Source organism: Labeo rohita, chromosome 23 (genome assembly GCF_022985175.1).
Source record: "Labeo rohita strain BAU-BD-2019 chromosome 23, IGBB_LRoh.1.0, whole genome shotgun sequence".
In the NCBI taxonomy this organism is placed as follows: Eukaryota; Metazoa; Chordata; class Actinopteri; order Cypriniformes; family Cyprinidae; genus Labeo; species Labeo rohita.
Genome location: NC_066891.1, coordinates 9,503,418 through 9,522,301, shown reverse-complemented (window position 1 = coordinate 9,522,301; position 18,884 = coordinate 9,503,418). Strand labels below are relative to the sequence as shown.

The window sequence follows — 18,884 nt, the reverse complement described above, 5'->3', positions numbered from 1 at the left end:
CTATCCTTCATTCCACCGGAGTCTGTGTAGTTGTCCAATCAGATTTCAGTGGTGTGAAGTGTAGGAGACATGGAAAGATCACTTTTCCCCACAACCTTAAGAGAAAAACAGCAGAGATGCGAGGTGAAACACGTCATGAATACAACTGCAAGTTTTAGCAGGCATGCATGACTAGTTTTCAGTTGTAGTATAATTTGCAACGTGCTTTCGTGCTTGCACGGATCAATGCAGGCCGTGACAGTTGCACGCTAAACGCTGTGAACGTTAAGCCCCGGCTGTCCTATTGTGCACTGAATGCATATCTAAACATCTATGTAAAGCATCGTTCCTCACCCTGCCCTTTAGCGCACCGTGCTAGCGCCACACAAAACGACATGTTTGTTCTTTTGCTGTTGTGTAGAGAACCGAGGCGGGCTAAGTACACACACACCCACACATTGAAGATTCACAAAGCCTGCCAAGATGTATTTATGTATGCCGGTTCAGCCTTTATCCTCTCAACCCACACTAATAAACTCACTTTACAAAATGTGTTTGTGTGAATTGCTTAATCCTGACAATAAACTACTATAATAAAACACAACCCTTACTCATTCCCCTGGCATTTGTAGTATGAATGTTGCGGTTTATGAATTTCAATTAGTCCAGCAAATATGTGACCTGCTCTTTGCATGCACATGGAGAGGTTGAGATGATGTTAATCTTGGAAATGATTTCAAACAAAGCCGTGCTGAGGTGAAGCGAGTTCAAAGTAAGGAAAGTGCAGTGCAAGACACCCTCGGTTTAACAGGGGCTTTAAAGTTCATCAGCATTTGACGCAAAGAAAGTTTTCTTTTGAACTGGTTAGCTGATTCCCCTTGTGGACAGACATGTTCGGTTGCTCCTGAAAATGAAAAATAAATGCAAAGTTACAGTTTCACCTCAAGGTTACGCTTGTGGCTTCTCACGCAAGAAAACACTCTTGTTTTTTTGGATTAAGTCATGTTTCGACTTGATCAGGGGCCTCAGTAATGACATATCTAGATAACATAGTGCTGAAAATACATGTTCAGCCAAAGCAATATGAAACAATGGTATCATATACATCTCATATAATTAGTCCTTTTTAAGCCAGCTTTGTTTTTTTAAATGCTGTTAAAGAGATTGGCAGGAGTTATGTAAAAGATAATGTACATTAGGCTGGTCATTATCACAATAATAATAAATTCAGGCGCAAAGAAGGCTTGTATCACATTGAAGAGGTTTATTATGAGATAATGACAGGCTGACTGTACATTATACCTTACATAACACCTGCCAATCACTTTAACAGTGTTAAAAATAGGATAAATATAATTGTGCTATTTTACATGAATGTAGTTCAAACAGTAGAGGAAAATGATAGCAAAATAGATTTGATTCCCAAGGAATACAAGAAATGATCATTTGTACGGCCTGAACGTATACACATACACATACACATACACACATATATAATACATAGTCATGAATCTCTATTCTGCTTCTTTTAAAAAGTATACACAAACATGCAGTACTGATCTGAGTTTAAATTATTACTTACTTTTTGAGAATAGAGACAACTGGCCACTGAATGTCGCAAAAGACCAACCACAATGAAGTCTTCCAGACACCAAGATGGCCACAAGAGTGTCTGCAGAAAATTGAGGGGAAAAAAAAGATAATAACCAATAAAAAAGACATTTTTAGAGGGCTGTGTGATTCACACTTTGCATTTTAAGGCACATAACTGTGCGTTCCTATTATGCACTGATGTGAACCATGTTAGCATCACATTTTAAAAGGCTGGAAAAGCATCAAGGCAGCGTTTGAAGCACAATGACTTGATTTAATTTGCTGTGATTTGGCTTTGTTCAGTGTTGCACATTTTGGATTTCGCTTGCCAGACACCACAGTTCACTAGTTCAAAATCCCCATTAAAAGCAAACTGCTTTTTTTAAGGTATAAAACATGCACACTTGATCTCAGACATTGTTCAAAAGAACTGAATTTCACTAAAATCTGATATAACAGCTCAAAGTTAACAGGAGCATGTAGCAAGAAACAAGCTTAAATATTTACAGATATCCAGTCAACATATTTTATACACAAACACACACATACACTACCAGTCAAAAGTTTTTGAACAGTAAGATTTTTAATGTTTTTTAAAGAAGTCTCTTTTGCTCACCAAGCCTACATTTATTTGATATTTGATCCAAAGTACAGCTGAAACAGTAACATTTTGAAATATATTTACTATTTAAAATAACTGTTTTCTATTTTAATATTTTAAAATGTAATTTATTCCTTTGATTTCAAAGCTGAATTTTTAGCATCATTACTCCAGTCACACGATCCTTCAGAAATCATTCTAATATTCTGATTTGCTGCTCAAAAAAACATTATGTTGAAAACAGCTGAGTAGAATTTTTCAGGTTCTTTCATGAACAGAAAGTTCAGAAGAACAGCATTTATTCTCCAATAGAAATCATTTGTAACATTATAAAGGTCTTTATCATCACTTTTGATCAATTTAAAGCAAAAAAAAAAAGTATTAATTTCTATCATTTCTTTCCCCGATCTTTCTACTCATCAAAGAATCCTAAAAAAAAACACCATACAAAATTAAATACTGACAATAAAAAAATGTTTTTCGAAGAGCAAATCAGCATCATGTGACACTGAAGACTGGAGTGAAGATGCTAAAAATACAGCTTTGATCACAGGAATAAATAACATCTTAAAACATATTCAAATAGAATGTGGTTATTTCAAACTGTAAAAAATATTTCACAATATTACTGCTTTTGCTGTACTTTGGATCAAATAAATGCAGGCTTGGTGAGCAGAAGAGACTTATTTAAATATCTTAAAAATCTTACTGTTTAAAAACTTTTGACTGGTAGTGTACTTGTTTCCTTTTACTATTATTTAGGATTCTCCAAGATAATTCATTCAATAACTTAGAAATTTTAAGATGTAAAAAACGCATTCAATAAAAAAAAAATACTATTAAAGTATGAAAATGTATTCTTTCTCCAGCCAATATTATTCTGATAATATTGCTTTGTGCTAAATTCATAGTGTTTATTAATTTAAATCCCCAAGGAGAAGAAATAAAGTGAAATAGGATAAGGAGAAATGGCAAGGCGTCCTTGCCGAGGACCTTGGCTATTTCAGGCCGTGGTGATCGCAGCCTCCAGTACTGGCTGTTCCTTCAACAGAAACCAGCCAAACAAAGCCATTTGTCCAGAGAACAGAACAGACTGTTTAGTTTCAAATTCCACACTTGATGACTCACGATTCCGGACGATTTGAAAATAAAGACAGACCAGGAGATGTAACTGCCATCTCCAAGATTTCAGTTACAATGCTAGCACTGGTGCTCAGCTTCTTCCTCCTCATTTTCCAAAGCCCAAGTCTTGCTGATGATACAGGTGAGTGGAGAAGGCTTACAGCCGATGTAAATAACAAACAGACACAAAGTTCTGACTGACTGATTCACCTGCTGTGCGGTATTGACATGAGAGGATGGTTTATTCACTGAAGGTGACAGTAATAGAGGGGGGGAAATGTGTCTCTCCTATCACACATTCCCATTAATTGATTACACTTCTTCTCTGCAATGTCACACGTCTGCCTCTCCCATGATATTCACAGCTGTTCTATACATTCCTTAAAGGATGCTTCAGCTGCAGTCATAACAGCTGCCATAAAGACTGTCAAGCGTGACACAGGTATACCTACTAGAATGTACGTACAGTAGTCAGCATGTGAAGCGGATCAAAACTTTTCATCAAAGTTGCCCTAAAACCAAAACAATACCTTGTCTTGTCTTAGGACAACTTTGATAAACTTTTTTGATCCACTTCAAATGTTGACTACTGTATATATACCTACTGTGTGTGTGTTTTGGAGAGAGATAGAAAGGTGGGATGGTTGCATGACAAATTATTATAACTTGACACAATTAAATTGTACTGTATTTCAAGAAATTAATGTGAGACACTGCAAGTGAATAGGGTATAAAATATTAGCTAATAGTTATAGCCTTACTTACCCAGTTGTTTGATTACACTAATAATTGCAAACATTTTTTGTATTAGAAGTTTTCTGAAATGTTAGGCATTTTTTAATGAAATATGTGCTAATTTGCATACATTTCTAGCACAAAAATGTAAACACTGGATGAAGTCAGTTTCAAAATTCTTGTTTAATTTTTTTGACATATTAGAGTCAAATGTTTTCAAAGAGGGAATTTTGGGTATCTCATTTTTGTCACACCATAATTCAGAAAATACTTAGAACAGTATTATATATATATTTTGCTAGCAATATACAATATATTTTCCCAGTTTTGGATGGAATAAAATGTTGTATATAATCAAGCAAATCATATATGAACAAATCCTTCTGTAAAAACCTCAGGATATAGACAAGAATAAAAATGTAAAATTTGGTGTGTATACAGTAAGTGCTACTGAAATGGAGATTTATGGCTCAGTTTAGTAGAAAAAAACTCGAAGAAACAGCCTTTACAATTGAAATCTATTGACACAAATAGATAAAGTCTATAAGATAAACACTTGACAGTGTCTTTTGGATGTTTTCTTTCCACAAGTCTGAACACTTTATAAAAAACCAAAAAGCCCAAAATCTCAAACTTGACTGGTGCATGACAAAACAGTGTCTCCCCTTTATAACAAGAAAGAATATGGAGGACATAGACATAAATATCATGTCATTAAAGGGATAGTTCACCCAAAATTTTAAATTCTGTCATTAGTTACTCACCCCCATGTCGTTCCAAACCTGTAAGACCTTTGTACGTCTTTAGAACACAAATTAACATATTTTTGATTAAATCCGGGAGCTTTCTGACCCTGCATAGACAGCAACACAACTGACACGTTCAAGGCCTAGAAAGGTATTAAGAACAACGTTAATATAGTCCATGTTACATCAGTGGTTCAACCGCAATTTTATAAAGCTATGAGTATACTTTTTGTGCGCAAAGAAAACCAAAATAATGACTTTATTGAATAATTTCTTCTTTTCTGTGTCAGTTTTGAACTATACATCTAACAGCCATTTACATTCACAAACAAGTGTACATCATAATATGACTGCGCACATTTCCATATAAAAAACTAGGTGTGAACGAGGTGTGGTTACTCATTTCACACACAAAACGATTAGCCAATCAAAAAGGAGCAAATTTACAAGGTCACATTAAACTAAATTACAACTTTCTGGTGCAAAAAGACTAACATTATGTAAAAAACCAACATATAGAAATGTGTCTGATTTTTACTTTACCACCACAGTGGCAGAGGACATTGGGCCTCACCAGCTGGAGCGTCTGGTGGAGCTGCTGACAGCTCATGAATGTGAGGAGCTCATCTCTGCTCTATCTCAACCTGAGGAGAGTATCTTCCAACACTTGGAGCGACTATCTGCAGAAAGGAACCAGTTACGAAGACGCAGAAACACGAGTAAGTATGATAGACACGAGAGCCGCTGGTTTAAATAGTTTAAATCAGCTCTAATAAATTGATACTTATTTGTTTTATGCTAATGAAATCCAGCGGTGCGATGTGTGAAGTGACACATCCTGCAGTAAATGAAGAGGTCATGAGCAGCCAAACGTATTTGTTTATCTCCACTGCACACATCAGTCTGTCATCGAGGGGTCCACTCGAGAGACATCTCAACCAAACGAATTGTTGATATAATCCCTTTTCATCAGAAATGAAATCTATCGAGGCAGTGGGACATGATTGAATTGTTTAATTGCCTGAACAATTGAAGAGCTCCTGCTTCTATTGCTGGCTGCTTTCCCTCTGCCTGTCTGCAGCACATTTGATATTGTGCATGTGTGTGATTGTCAGACCAGCAGGCCCCCTGTCGCTCAGCGCTGAAAGATTGGCTGCAGATTCACGGGAAGGAGATATACTACGACAGGCTGTCTCGTGCACTGCAGCAGATCGGCAGGACTGACATTGCCATAGGTCAGCCGCACACAACAACACTGAACCACATCACTCAAACAAATCCACAATTTGTATAATATTGATCATCATAATGGTTTGACTGCATCTGCTAACACCTAAAGTTAATCTTAAAGGGATAGTTCACCCAAAAATGAAAATTACCCCATGATTTACTCACCCTCAAGGCATCTTAGGTGTATGACTTTCTTCTTACAGACAATTAGAGTTATATTAAAAAAAATGTCCTGGTTCTCAAGCTTTATAATGGCGGTGAATGGGTGTTGAGATTTTGACGCCCAATAAAGTGAATCCATCCATCATATAAAGTACTCCACAATGCTCCAAGGCGTTAATAAAGGCCTTATGAAGTGAATTGTTGCATTTGTATAAGAAAAATATTAATATTTAAAACTTTATGATCTCTAGCTTCTGCTAACTGTCATACGCATGTTCATGAGAGTGGAGTTTCAGCAGATGAAGCCCTGGTGAGAAGTAACGAATGTGGAAGCACAGAGAGGGGAGCAAAACAAAATGATGGTCGCAAATTAAAAGTACAAAATGAGGATCTGTAAAAATCCCTTACCGGAAATAACATCACAGTTCTGAAACACAAAATATAAACAACACCAAAAGCGATATAAACGAGCCAAAGCGATAAATATAATGACACGCAATTTGAAGATTTGAAAAGACAAACTGTTTTTTAGTACATTTCAAGCTCGGGAGCTAGAGAGCTGATTGAGACGCACACTAGCATTCTCACCAGAGCTTACACTACGCCTACATCCTACGTTATCCACTAGAACACCACTCTCGCGTGAACGCGGGTATGACAGTTCGTGGAAGCTAGTGATTACGGTTTATAAAGTTTTAAATATGGATATTTTTCTTACACAAATGTATCGATTTACTTCAGAAGGCCTTTATTAACCCCCTGAGCTGTGTAGAGCCCATGTAGAGCACAAACCTCAACACCCAATCACTGCCATTATAAAGTTTGGAAGAGCCAGGACATTTATTAAAATAATGCTGATTGTATTTGACTGAGAGAAAAATGTCATATACACCTAAGATGGCTTGAGGGTGAGTACATCATGGGGTAATTTTCATTTTTTGGTGAACTATCCCTGTAACTGACAGCACTGGTTGAGCTAGAACCTCACAATCCAAGAAGAGGCCAAACTACAATGGCTTACTCAAGGAATAATTGACGACGGGATGTTGAATTCTTGTAAAATAATGCACACCCGAGGTGGTGATGCCGGTACACCTTGGGTGTGCATTATTTTCGAAGAATTCAATGGACCGAAGTCAATTATTCCGCTTATACTATGCTTACCACACTTCAAGACATTAGCTGTATGTGCGTGTGTCTGTAAGGGAGACAGAGTGGAAGAAACAGACTATGTGCTTTCTGTACATAATAAAGTGTAATCTTTATCCCATTATTTATTTATTTGTTTGGCTAGTATTGTTGTGGGTTTTGGATATTTTGCTGTTTTAGGCTGTAAGAACCTTTGAAATAACTGAAATCATGTGGATAAGTGATATTGACATGTAATTCGGTCAGTAGCTGCCTGGAACTACAATAATGCATACCTTCAGAATGTTCATCAGCCAATTAGATTCAAGCATTCAATGGCCCTGTAGTATAATAATAGATCTATGGGTCACTTTCAAATTACTGACAAACAAACAAAACAAAAAAAAATTCAAATATAGTTTCAAAGATATAACTATAATTAAATATTTTATTAAAAAAGTTAAACTAAAGATAAAATTATTTATATTAAAATAAACATTCTTGACTATTGTGTCAAATTGTTTTGTATTGAGAAAAAATTCATTAAGATTTAAAAAAAAAATTTTAAAGTAAGATGGTTCTTTTAGGTTTGTAATAATGTCAAATTTTAAAAGAACTGAACACAAAACTTAACACATAAATCAGTAAGTCAATATTTTTTGAGAATGAACCATCTACAAACTAAAGAAGGATAGAAGAAAGTGTATTAACATACTGTAGTAAAACTACATAATTGACCTTTAACATCCCCTAGAAACCACAGCTAACATTACATACATTTACAAACAACAGCGACTGCCATAAACCAAGAAAGACAAAAGTTTTGCAAAGATGCAAAGTTTTCCATCACCTTTTCTTTTGTTTTTACACACCACTGATGCAACGAGCATCGAGCTAATTCCGAGCAATCCATCTTACACACCAAAAGATGAAACTCAGCAGCGCAAAACGTTATTTTTATACTTTTCTGATGGGATGCGCTTTGCACCCTGTCACTCCTCTGGCAGTGATTGTGGTCCGGCGTGCGGGCGACTCCACAGCCGAATGGCATCGGATATGAGAAGGTGCAAACGATATGACAGCAGGCTCGCTGGAGCTGACATCAGATTCACTACACGCCATCTGTTCCTTTCATCATCTCCGTTAAAGGGAGAAAAGGATAAACAGAGAAGAAGAGGGGGAAAAAATGACAGGCTCGACAGCCCAAGAACATCCTTCAGTCAAAGCAGTGCGTTGCAGAAAATAAAAACGATTTCCTCTGCAAACAGAAACTGATGCGTACGGGAAACACACAATGCGGCAATTACAAGAGCTTTAATTGCCGGCCTGTAAATGGGCTATGATGAGGAGTAGCCACTCAGCGACAGCACCTTGGATAAATTGCATACTTATGTTCCAGCATGTGTGTCTTCTTCAGTTGTTCTTGCTTCATTATACTTTGTACATTTATTGGGCCCGGCACACTTAGTTAATCTCATTTCCAGCCGTTCATGGAGGCCATTATTGTGTGTTTGATTTCTTAATGTGCTGCAAGAATCGTTTGTGTCTTGTACGACTATGAAATGAATGTCACGAATAAACAGCTGCTAGAACTGCCTCCAGCATAATTTTAATTAAGTAATGAAGTGAATTCATATTAAAACCATATGAGTAAAGATAGCAGTGACAACCAGAGAACTGAACTAGAAGTAATGCATCTGCTTTTTATCTAACAGAGGTGGGTAAGAACATCAACCAGGACAAAACTCTTGCTATGCAGAGATATGTGGATGGCTACCATGAACTTGTTAACCGAATGGCCACCCATCTGGAGAAGCATGAATCAGAAGATCATGAAGATCATAAGGATCATGAGGACCATGAGGAGGTGCTGCAGTTCTCTGCAAAACAGGGTGAGATGCCTCAGAAAGAGTGGCTTGTTTAAAATCATTTGAGTGGTCTCTATTTCTAAACCATAAAATATGCTATTTTTCAAGTATTTTTATATATACCTTTTTTATTGGAAAACAATGACCTACTGGCATTTGTGTTTATAATTTTCAACTCATTCTAACTGTTACATAACCCTCATAAATCATTTTCACAATTTCAACAACTAGATAACTTGACCTCTATATTTAATCAAATACAGTTGTCTGCAAGTAAAAAAAATATCAATTTTTCTCAAACAATTCTTATTTTTACAAAACAATAGTGATTCTGAGTGCTGAAACCTATTGTAATTGTTAGAATAGTCACAGATCAGCAATCTCCACACAAAACTGATCGTGCAGACCAAACCGTAAGTCGAAGAGACTTGAAACATGGAGGGATGGTAGTACTCACACCGCCTACAACATGACCAAAGCTCGCTCCAATTGGCCTGATGGGGGCGCTACAGCAAACAAAAGAATGAAATCACTCATAACTCCCAAACCATCAGTCACAGGCTCAAGTGTCTTATGTCGCTGGAATCCTTGGCTCACGCCAGTCGATTTTGAGCCTGGCGAAATTTTGGGGTATTTCGTATTTTTTGAAAAACCTATATTTGTGAACGCTCAATCTGAACCAAACCAGTGCAGAAAGACTCTCTGGATAGTGAATATCAATAATTATCAAAAAAAAAACATTCGAAAGGGGCAGGGCCACGTTTGGTAAAATGCCTATAGCTCCTGAATGGAATGAGATATCTCCGCCAAACTCAGAACACTTATGTAAGATCTCAACCTGAGGTCACAAAGGAAAAAAATCATGGAGCTTGGTCACTTGGTGGTGCTATTAGAAGGGGAAAAAAAAAAAACATAAAAATGGCTATAACTGCGCAACCATTTATCCTTTGAACATGAAAATCGGTGTGCACGGTCTGGGTCCAAAGTGCCACAAGTGTCTAAAGACATTTGCGTATCTCAAAAAATATGGCTGCCACTGACCAACGAAATTTGAGCACCTCTTAGACAAGGTTAACGGAGGACGATCAGAGCAAAACTCGTAAGCCTGTTTGACTCACAGCCCCAAGGGTCTGAGAGAAATTTGAAAGACACACATACGCATTATATTTGAATTATACGAAAGAACTCCTCATTCTGGACAACTTTGCCTCTAGAACCACTGCTGTCAATCAAACTTTTTGTTAAATGATTGAGAAGATGTCAAAAACCTTCTTTTGTGAACTAGTCCTAGGTTTTTTGCTCAATCTTGAAAAAAAGCCTAACGGAAAACTCAAAACTTGACAGGTGATTCCAAACAACCATGCAAAGTTTTAAGAAGATCGGACCACAGCTGGTGCTATAACAGTCGTAACCGTTAAAAACATAATATTTCTATGGTAAATTACGTGGATTTGGCATAAATGCTTTTATAAATCATTGATTTGGTTTCATAGGTGGTTACAAGCTTGCTAAATGTTTATTTTTCACAAAAAAAAAAATTGGAGTAAAAATATAATTATGTAATTGTAACTTTATTATTATTATTAACTTCATTAAGTGTAGTTTAAGTGTTTGTACACAAATCAGTTAATCTTAACCTTCAATTCCTGCCAAAAGAAACTGATCTTAGCTGGTTTAGGCTGGAAGTAGCTGGTTTCCCAGCCTGGCTAGGCTGGTCAAGCTGGTTTTAGCTGGTTGTTCCAGCTGGTCTCTCTAACTGACCAGCTAAGGAAGTGACCAAAACCCCTCTAAAACCAGCCTCCTGACCAGCTAAATCCAGCCAACCAGCTTAGGCTGGTTTTAGCTGTTTTTTCAGTAGGGATATTATAGTAATGTCATACCAACTGCCTCTCATGTGTATTTTAAAGCATCAGTTGAGAGATTTTTCTTCCTTGAGAAAATTTGGCATGTAATGTTGAATCAGAAAAATAGATAAATCAAGCCAACAATTGTTGTTTTCAATTGCTTGACAGCTAAACAGTTCACCTGGAAAGACATGGACTTGGTGGTGAGAAGGCAACCAGTGCCATCTTTTCAACCCCATCTGCTAGACAGAGTATGGCCTCTACTTTACGGCCTCCTGCTTGGATTTGCTGGCTCGCTGCTCATAAGCGTGGCCGTCTTGCTTATTAGCATATATGTATCCCATGGCAACAGAACCAAATCCAAGGCCGAGCATCAGCCCTGTCGCTGTCCCCTCCTCAATGTTGTGACATCAGAGATATGCCGTCCAGAGGACAAGCAAAGACTGAATAACGGATGTTCGGGAGACTAATGAAGCCATGTTCATCAGTATGAAACCCAATATTAAATGTGCCTTTGATGGCTGATTATGACCAATGATACTTGCCTCAAAGTGTCTTCTATCGGCTGTTATCTCATGTAGTGTGCTATTTAAACTACAGTGAGACAGCCGCACGCGCCAACACCTTCGGTTCCCACTGCCTCTCATAAAGACGTTTCTGCAATAAAGCACCTGACAGAACATAATGACAGCAATCTGTTACCTCCATCGAGACCGCTGCCATTGTCCTGTCAGTGTTTTGATGGGAATGTAGGGGAGGCTGCGCTGGAATGCAGCCTGGCTGCTGTTGCCTTGACAATCTTAGCACTTCCTGTTTCCAGTCCACGACAGTGGCAGTGCGCTCGTCTGGCATTGAGGAAAAACTAATTATCCAGCCTGGCTCTTTCTCCCCTGAGCTTGCACATACCCCCTGAAGCAATCCACAAGGCTAATAACAATGACAATGCCTGCAGACAATGCAGTCTGTACATCAACCTCAGAGAGACAGGATAGACTGGGCGAGGATGGCAATGAAAACACACGGGAGAGAGCGCTGAAAGGTTTGGAGCGGAGTACAGAAGGGACTAATTCACAGAGATGAGCAATGCAGCAGGAAATGAGCTCACGCACAAGCAAAATATGTCTCGAACACACTGGCATCGTCTCTCTTATCATTTAAGTGCTTCTCTTCTTCTAAAAAAAATGTGCCCCCTCCTCATCCTTTTTCTTTCCTTTTATTTCTTCTATAATTGAACTAATTACTTCATTATACAAATCCAGACTAATGTGCTCCTGGATCCACACATCATGGATTAATAGTGGTGCTAAGCAGCAATTACAGGCAATTAGTTCATAAATCAACATCTAAACAAATTATAGGGCAGGGGAGGGGGGTGTTGTACGTTAAAAACACCGGAAGGCCAAAAGGCCACATGCTGAAACTTTAGGAGTTTCATCAGCGAGACCTGGCGGCTTCGTAGATTCAGAAACGACATGCAATCATCACTAATCAGATCAAACAGGGTTTTAATTTAAAGACTACCTGCAACTATTTGATTATTTGTTTCAAGCTTATTTTAGAAAGGAATACTGCATTGAAAATGAACGCCTTCCACAGACAAACAACAAACGATAGCCTAGAAGTCATTTCATTCATTTTCAATGTAGGGTAGAGTGGAAGCTGTGTGGAGTTCCAACTAAATGCATATGCAGAATTTTAGATACAATTTGAGATTTGGATCTGTTAAAATATTCCGTTGTGAATTGACCATAATGCTGAATCTTGCATTCTTGTCCAACAAACAAATCAGACAGGAGAGTAGATTAATGTCGGTGGACTTAAACAGTCCACTGAAAAACAGTGTGTTGATGTCTTTCCGCGGTTGAAACAAGTTACCTTCTGAGGTTCATTCATGTTTATTTTGTGCTAAAACTAATAAAAAGGAGGAGATGATTGGTTCACATTCCGCTTGAACTGAGGCGCTACAGTGATCTGTTATGACACATTAAAGAGCTACAAAATGGTTTTTGTTTGAATTTCTTTAAAAAAATTACAAAATCTAAAAGCTGACACTTTGTTTCATACCTAAAGTAACGAAGGGGGGCCAGTCTTTGCAAAGCGTCAATTGATAATTACCAAAATTTTTGGTCTAAAACAATATGTGGCCAAAAAAGGGCCAAATACCAATAGTGTAGTGTGTAGAAGTCACTTTCAAATCATTGTGTCAAATTCACATGACTAACTTGATCCCATTGCGAAATCTGCATGGGGAAATCTTTTGCACTCACGTGAAATTCCCAATTGCATGAGTTCAGTAACAAAAGTAAATGTAACCACTCCTTAATCTTCAAATATTATGTAAACTGCACATGAATAGTGTCAGAAAAAATATTTTATGATTATTACATGAGAAATTATGTTGAGTAGCCATAGAAAACCTACTGTGCTTTTCTGTCAGACATATTGGTGGTTATTTGTTTTGTGTGGATATATTCACAAATTCATTATTCATTATTCATTTATTTTACACATGGTGAATAAGAGAAAGGTAATAGCTGGTTTATGACAAGTTTGCAAGTTCCATGTGACTGCCACTAGAGGGCACAATCATACGTAAATGTCAGTGGAAAGGTGGCTTCAAGGACAAACAACTGCCATAAAGTAAAACAAAGCAGTCTACATCCAACTCTTCCAGTATTCCAAGTCTTCTAAACCCATACAATAGCTGAAAATCTTTACTTCGGACTGTTTATGCTTTAATAATATATACAACAACTAGTTTAATCCTACTGAGCCAAAACGGCAATTGAAGTTAAAGGGACAGTTCATCAAAAAAAATTTCATTCTGTTATCATTTACTCACACTTACATTGCTCCAACCCTTTCTATAAAACAGAAGAGAAGATTTTTAAAAAAGTTTGGGTTTAAACAAAATTGGACCCCATTGACTTGTACTGACAAACAATTATTTTGTGTACCACAAAAGTAAAGCCGTGAGAGAGAGAAAGCAATGGCAATTTAAATTTCTGAGTTTGGGCAGTTTTTGCACCTTTTTCTGTGGTTTGTGCTTCATTTGGCTGGTTCTTTGTATTTTGAATATGGCAGGTCTAAACATGCACTAGCCCTTTAAGATTCCATGCCTGTAAGTCACATTTCCAGCAAACTAAATTGGTACTGTAGTTCTTATTTAAACAGATATTAAAAAACTGCTAGAATAAAGCACAAGCCATTTTGAAAGAACCACCATCATCATTGCAATGTTAGCTTCAAATTTAGCTGCATTTGCATTTGACCCACATTAAAGATGCTGGATCAAGAAAAAAGCAAATGAAAACTGCAGATTAATATCGGCTATACAACAAAAGACCAATCAGATGAATCCGGTGTTGGATAAGCATCACTAGGCTACGACATACGTAAGTGTCCGTTATACTCCATCCAGTTGTTCGCAACTCAGGAATGCAATTTGTGTGAATAAATAATGTTGTACATATCATTTACTCACCCCTATGTCGCTCCAAACCTTTCTATAGAACACAAAAGTAGATTTTGAAAAATGTTTCGGTCCAAATAAAATTGGACCCCATTGCCTTTTCATGTACACACAAATTCTCATATCTTCTTTTGTACCCCAAGAAGAAAACAATGAAAAAATGTTACGTTTTTGGGTTAACTATCCCTGTAAGTTTGGCCACCTTTTGCACCTTTTTCTGTGGTTTGTGCATCTTTTGGCCGGTTCTTTGTATTGTGAATGTTCCAGGTATAAGCATGCACTAGTAAGTCACATTTCCAGCAACCTAAATTGGTAGTTCTTTTTTAAAGACTGCTAGTACAGTATGAAGCATATGCCATTTTAAATGGACCATCATCATATCATCACTGCAAAGTTAGCTTCAAAACTTGTTGTATTTTGCAACATTTAAGACACTGAGTCAAGAAAAAAGCAAATGAAAACTGTAGATCAATACAAAAGACCAATCAGGTGAATCTGGGGTGAGATAAGTATCTCTAGAGTTAAAGCTCCTCCAAATGTCCATTGTGTTTCTATACAATTATTCGTAATGCATGAATGCAGTGTGTGAACAAAAAATGCTGCAGTTATTACCTGTGCCATAATGCATGTCTAACATCTGACATGTCTATCTTCTTGTTTCTCTCTGATCTGTAATGATTTTCTGATGGTGCTGAAATGCCATGACACAGCAAGCAGCCGAGAACTCGTCTTTACAGCAGAATGAAGACAATGCCTTGGTGCAGATGGGCTCTGTCAGAGAAAAACACATAACAACATGGGTACATTGCCACTCTCTCTGACACTTGCTATTTTTGTTTGTCCCTCACACACATATAAATGTCACTGATGAATTCTGTCTCTCTCATACACTCATGAAAACAGATGGAGATGGACATTTCATAACAGATTCAACCATGCATTCACACAACGTCTCATCCAAAAGTGCATACTTCAAAGAAGATTGAGTATGTAGGCATTTTTGTATTGTCTGAAGTCAAAAGCAGCATGAACATGTGCTTACAAGCAATTACAATTTATAGATTACACATCATATTTGACAAATTTAAAATAATGTGTTTTGACTGAAAAAGATATATTTAATTTTTGTCACATTCACAAAATCTAAAAACACTGAACAGACTGCATTTCAGTCCCTCACATCAGATCAAATAAAACGTGGCATCTGCTCTGACTGAAGTGTGTTTTAACAGCATGCTCTTTTCATTAGCAAACCTAATGTCAAATATGATCTCTACAATAAAGCTCTCACAGATGGACATCAAATCAATGTTTTTCATAGGGAATGACTGACTGACGCATTCTTCAGCTGCCTTATATATATATATATATATATATAAAATCAACCGGGAATCAAGTAGGCACTTATATATTTCAATTTTTCAAGTAACGCAATGAATGTTTTATTTTTAAATGTTAAAAATATTACGGGTTTTAACAAGAGTTTGGATGTGGAGCTCCTTGGTCGATAAAGTTTAGCAACACCTAGGACAGTAGTGGCTTGGCTTTTGATTTGGATCTTTTAAATCAGTTCACCAAAAAAGATCCATTCATTCACTGATTCGTTCTGTTGCTCTTTCTCTTTCTACATGCCAGTAGGTAGCGAAAAAGTATAGAAGCCCTTTTACACCACTGAATAGAAAATTTTAAAAAAGGTTACTGCGACTTTTTATCTCACAATTCTGACATTTTTTTCAAAAGAATAGTGTAATACAAATTTGCAATTCTGACTTCCTTTCCCAGAATTAAGAGATACAAACTCGCAGTTACAAGTTATAAAGTCAGAATTGCACGAAACAAACTCGCAATTCTGAGAAATGAAGTCAGTTCGCAATTCTTTATTGATTTTATAACTTGCAATTGCGAGTTTACATTTCTCAGAATTGCAAGTTGCGATCTCAAAATTCATAATCTTGCAATTCTAAGAAAAAAAACTTACAATTGAGAGATATAAACTCGCAGTTCTGACTTTATAACTTAAGTTTGTGTCACGCAAATCTGTTTTTATTTATCAAAACTGCGAGTTTATATTTCACGAAATCGCAATTCTAAGATAAAAAGTTATAACTGATAGATATAAACTCACAATTCTGAGAAAAAAAAAGTCTGTTTATATCACGCAATACCGAGAAAAAAATCAGATCTGCAAGTTCATATCTCACAAATCTGAAAAAAAATCAGAATTGTGAGTTTGTAACATGCAATTCTGAGAGAAAAAAGTCCAAATTGCGAGATGTAAACACATAACTGGTGAAAAAAAGTCAGAATTGTGATATAAAAAGTCGCAATTAGGCCTACTCTCTTTTTTTATTATTCAGCGGCCAAAACGGGCTTCATTAAAAAGGCCTTTTGTTGTATTATTCACTCAACCAATTTGTAACTCAAACGACATGTCCGGTTCTTGGTCAGTCCATAAACGAATGGCTCCTTGTTTTTGTTTATTGAGACTCAGAATCAAAATACGCACCAATTTCGTGAAGGAGGTGTATTTGTTCAGTATGTACAACCAATAAAATGCTAATTTATTGTCCGCCCCTAAATACTATTGGCTCCTGCTATAGTCAGTCTTTGACAGCCATTCACAGGCTTTAAAAGGAAGAGATTAATTTATGACAAATATGAATAATGAGATCAATTTGTTCTTTTTAAATATTCAAAAAAGCAGATTCATTGACAAAAGAAACATAATTATAGTTTAAGAGACAGAGTCTGACCGGGTTTTTTAACTACTAGGCCCAACCTTGCCTAAAAGCCTAAAACTAAAAAGTTACCTCAAGGAAGTAAAGAAAATTCAAAAAAAGTACCTACATCTGAGTGTGTAGCTGTTGTAAAAAATGAACGTCTTAAGATATCTGTGTCCTTTTAAAAATGTATTTCTTTGTCCCCACTTTAATTTGATAAGAAGACCTTTCAAATACCTGTGCTTTACTGTCCCCATCCCCTTCCTACATATAATTCCTGCTCCTGTGGCTATAAACCAAAATAAATATGCCTATAAATCTCATGGGAATGTTTCGTGTCATTAAATGATTTTACCCGACTTGTGCATTTGCATCTTTGACATCCCTCGGGACCCACACGCATGTAACACAGACAGATTCCGTCTGTAAGGCCTCGCGTACACACGTGTGCTGTTGAGATTACATCTGTGATTTAATAGCAAACTTTTTCAACCTTATGTTTCCGAAGTTGTGTGGCGGCTTCCTTCAATATACAAACGACACTCTTCATTGAAGCTTTCAAAGCGCGTTGCTGAAGGTGTGAAGGAGATTGACTTGACGGAACCACAGTGCCCTCCAGTGGTGCAGACACTGCGGATCATATTTGATCTATTCTCACACCGGATCTCTGGAATTTTAATTCACTTTCGTTGTCAAATGAAAATGTTTTTAATATCAATATGGGTACAAATAAGGTAGAAACAAGGTGCCACGCTTTTAGAAATCTGATATTTGCATTTATGTTCATTTTTTTTTTATTTTTTGTGGTAAAATGTATTAAAATTAAAACTTCCAGCCAATTGTTTTGATTCTAAAATGCAAAGGTAGTGTAACCATCATGTGAAAATAACATACAGATGTAATTCATTTCGAATACAACATAACACTATTTTCACAAAAGTCACATATGTATTTTAGTTCATTTTTTGCAAATATCATGAATTTCTGAGTGTGTTACATCATAGCGTTACATCTGACCCGCATAAAATATATATTTTAATTGTAAAATGTCAACATATCTGATATTTAAAAATAAATAATCTGATATTTAAAAATAAACAGTTGTGTGTGCGTGTATATATATATAGCCAAATTACCAAAAAAAAACCCATATTTCATCTTTCCTTTCTTTCAACTTTTTTTTTTTTTTTTTGCATTGTCAAATTATTTAAAAAAAAGCATATTTCATCTTTCTTTCAATCAAAATTTGGTGCATTTTGATTGCCAAATAATACAAAAAAATGTATGCCAACATGCTTGGAAGAATTTTTTGAAGAGTGCTTGAAATTTTTTTTTTTATTATTTGGCAATTAAAAAATGTTCATATATTAATAAAACTGTATTAAAATGGCTCCACTGTTATTTAAATAATATAAAACGATTGTCCAACTATTAATAACAATTTTGTTCAAGCATGATAAAATATAATTTTTTTTAATTAAAAAATATATATATATATTTTTTTTTAATGGCTTCACTGTTGTTTAAAAAATAGTAATAAAAAAATCTATATAAAAAAAGATTAAACTATTTAAAACACCATTACTTTTAAGCATGATGAAATTTTTTTTTTTTTAATTGGAAATTGAAAACATTTAATCACTGAAAAGATACTGAAGTCATTTTTTAGAATGAACTGTATTTT

The 18,884-nt window shown here is 36.2% G+C and overlaps 1 protein-coding gene across 1 annotated transcript; it reads left to right on the top strand.

Moving 5' to 3' along the window:
• Nucleotides 1-3,370: 3,370 nt before the first annotated feature.
• On the top strand, nucleotides 3,371-11,478 carry LOC127154917 (transmembrane and death domain protein 1). The gene is made up of 5 exons (XM_051096795.1): nucleotides 3,371-3,437; nucleotides 5,328-5,495; nucleotides 5,892-6,011; nucleotides 9,012-9,188; nucleotides 11,177-11,478. Exons 1-5 carry the CDS (start codon nucleotides 3,371-3,373, stop codon nucleotides 11,476-11,478), a joined length of 834 nt encoding a protein of 277 aa, XP_050952752.1.
• The last annotated feature ends 7,406 nt before the right edge of the window (nucleotides 11,479-18,884 follow it).